General features: G+C 67.1%; 2 protein-coding genes across 2 annotated transcripts in view; both read left to right on the plus strand.

The window, feature by feature from the left end:
• Positions 1–1,036, plus strand: part of EMIHUDRAFT_463197 (hypothetical protein) — a gene marked incomplete at its 5' end in the record, with an annotated part of 3,937 nt that extends 2,901 nt beyond the window's left edge. Inside the window, 3 exons of the mRNA XM_005780177.1 lie at positions 95–200; positions 267–388; positions 484–1,036. Of these exons, the coding sequence (XP_005780234.1) occupies positions 95–200; positions 267–388; positions 484–993 (738 nt within the window). The 3' untranslated portion in view covers positions 994–1,036. The remainder of the gene's footprint in view (positions 1–94; positions 201–266; positions 389–483) is intronic.
• Positions 1,037–1,097: 61 nt separating this feature from the next.
• On the plus strand, positions 1,098–1,809 carry EMIHUDRAFT_204775 (hypothetical protein; the record flags this gene model as incomplete). Its single annotated transcript, XM_005780178.1, has 3 exons — positions 1,098–1,334; positions 1,479–1,680; positions 1,793–1,809. The coding sequence occupies 3 exons, from the start codon at positions 1,098–1,100 to the stop codon at positions 1,807–1,809; spliced, it is 456 nt and encodes a 151-aa protein (XP_005780235.1).
• Positions 1,810–2,948: the final 1,139 nt, after the last annotated feature.

Consider the following 2,948-nt stretch of genomic DNA (forward strand, 5'->3'; position numbering starts at 1 on the left):
AGACGTGTTTCGCGGCGGCAAGGGGAAGGGGAGGGGAGGCGAGCTGAGCGATGAGGAGGAGGAGGAGGACGAGTGGATGTACCGCTCGATCGAGGTGTCGCAGGAGGTGCGCGTGCGCTGCCGCGTCGAGCTGCTCGACTTTAGCGGCGGCGCCGACGGCCGCGCCTTGCGTGCCGTGCTGCCTCGGCTCGGAGCCTCGAGTGCGCGCGGGCCCGGTGGTGGTGTTGAGCTGCGACGAGACTGTCACCCGGGGAGTCGCGGAGTAGGCGCGGTGCTGCTCGGTGTGGAGCGCGACGCGGCCGAGGAGATGAAGGCGCACCTCGAGGCGAGCGCGCCGGTCGGACGGCCGCTGGCGGCGACCGTCGCCACGGACGGCGAGCGGATCGACGTTTCGTCGCACGCGGCATGCTGCCCGTCTCTCGAGAAGCGCACGCCGCCGCCCGAGGATGCGTGTTGGCTCATCGTTGCGTGTGACTTGATCAGGCGTCGTACCGGCTCAAGCTCGACGACAAGCTCCTCGCTAGCCTCAAGCTCACGCGCGTCGCCGCATACGACCTCGCGCACGCCACCGGCTTCCTGCGCAAGCCGCGAGACTTGCGCCGCGGCGTCGCCGCTGTGCTGGAGCCGCCGTCCTCTGCACCCGCCGCACCCGCCCCCCCTGCAATCGCGCACGCCGGTGGTGGTGGCGGGGCCGCCGCCCCTGCGTCTTTCGACGCCGCTGCCGCCGCGCTTGCGCCGGCGGCTGCCCCGCCGAGGCCGACGCGCCGGCGCACCACGCTGGTGTCTGCGGGCCCGCTGCGGCTGCCGGAGCTGCGCAACAGCCTCGCGCGCGAGGGCGTGGCGACGGAGCTCGAGACAGGGGCCTTGCTGCTCGGAGGCGGGATTGTGGCGCTGACGCGGCCGGAGCCGAGCGAGCTCGTCCTCGCGGGCGATTTTGGCGCCACCTTTCTCCGCGCGCGCAAGCGGACCTTTGAGCACCTCGCGAGGATTTGATCTGACAGACGCGATCATTTTTTTTCCGGCTAATTCTTTTTGGAGAAACCCGGCTGGCCCCCAGACCCGGGGGTCGCCGCTCTCGCTTGCCGCTTGCGCAAAGCATGAAACTGCTTATCGTCGTCGACGGCGTGCGGCACGAGGTGGTCGCCGCCGGGTCCTACACTGTCGCCGAGCTTCTGCAGAGGATGGGCAGCACGTGCCTAAGCGGGTCAGTTGACGGAGTGCTCTCGCTCGGCAACTTGATACTGCCTGCAGACGGCTCTCCTCTCCTTAGCTTTCTCTCGCGCCGTCACATGTACTCGCTCATCGCTTTGCTGCACGGTGTCAGGCACAACGCTGTCCGACGCCAACGTCGCCGACCGGGACCGCCTCGTCCTCACCACGAGTGCGTCGCCGACAGCGCTTGGCAAGGTGACATCGTGTGTGGCACACACGCCTTTACCGTCCCGGCGGTCAGCGGTTGGGATGTCGCCTTACGATAGGCTCTCGCCGCGCTCGGGTCTGCCTCTGCTACGCTCGAGCGGTTTGAGGCGGCGGTTGCTGCTGGCGACGCGCCGCACGAGGAGGAGCTCACGCGCCTGTTTGAGCTTGTCGACGCGGCGCCTCTCGACGGGCTGAGCGAGGCGCAGCGGGGGGAGTGCCGGAGACGCCGAAAGGCGATCGTGGCCCGGTTGGAGGCACTGAGTGCCCGTGCTGCGGCCATGCCAACAACTTGTCAGTGACTATTTCCGTCGGCCTCGCAGATCTGCTCGACGCTCGCAGCCGGCCTGGCTGCTGTGCGGCCGGCCTTGCCTAGGCAGGAGCAGGGAGTAACGTACGTGGTTCATCGCGTTCAGCGCGGTGGCTGTGCGCGGAGAGGTTGGGTGTGTATGGCGTGTTCACTGCCATGGCCGCGACCGCACGACCCCCAGTGTGAGGTGATCTCTCAAAGTGTGTGTGTGTGGAGATCACGCCAATGCTGTTTTAAAAACAAAACAATCCGCCCTCAGGCCTCACGGCAAGGACTGGCACGCCCCCCGATTTGGGCCATTCCCTTGTTCGAGCCCCTTGGCATATGGCAAGCGCTTTTGTAGCAACTTAACACTGCGACGGATCGGGCTCATCCTTTTTAGATACACATTCTCCCTTTTTATCGAATCGGACGCCACAACCTCGTGGCCCCGTCGGGCGTGTGGCCATGGCGTCAATCGGCACTGCGCGCTGCTCGTCGGGGTCTTCGCGCGCTAGGTGTAGCTGTAGGTCTGACCGCCGCCCGAGCGCCGCCACGGCCACAGCCGAGAGCTGCGCACGGTGTCAACCTCGTTCACCCGCGGCGCGAGCACGGCAGAGAGGCCGAGCGCGCAGAGGAGGCCGCCAGAGATGAGAGTGAGGGCGCCACGGTAGCCAGCTGCGGAGCGGCTCGCTCCAACCAGCAGCGCGAGGCCCATCTGCACGAGGATAAATATCGACTCGGTGACGCCATACGCGCGGCCGAGCCGGCGCGTGTTGCCCGGCATGAGCGCGTTGGGCACGATCGGGCTCGAGACCTGGGCGATCGACATGGTGAGCACCGCCAAAGACTCTCTCAGCCCAAAGTGCAGCGCGTCGCCGTCGTGGAACGTGCTCGCGAGAAGCAACGACGCGACCAGCGCCATGAGGGGCGCTGCAAACAGCATCGGCTTTACGCCGAGAAACGTGCAAGCCACGATGAGCATCGGCGTCACCAGTCCGATGGCTAAGGCATCGTACGCGGCGAGACGCGAGCCTGCGTCGACGAGCGGGAGGCCGAGCGACATGACAAGCTTGATCCTCACAGAGTGGTACGCATGCAGGCTCCCGACGGTGAGCGCGCGCCACCCTCCCAGCATGAGCACAACAGCGCTGGGCACCACCCCGGGCCCAACCTCGCTGGCAAAACGACGCAGCGGCGCAGCCTCCGTCTCCCATTGGCTGAGGATCAGACCGGAGGCCGC

The sequence above is a fragment of the Emiliania huxleyi genome (genome assembly GCF_000372725.1).
Source record: "Emiliania huxleyi CCMP1516 unplaced genomic scaffold EMIHUscaffold_22, whole genome shotgun sequence".
Taxonomy (NCBI): Eukaryota; Haptophyta; order Isochrysidales; family Noelaerhabdaceae; genus Emiliania; species Emiliania huxleyi.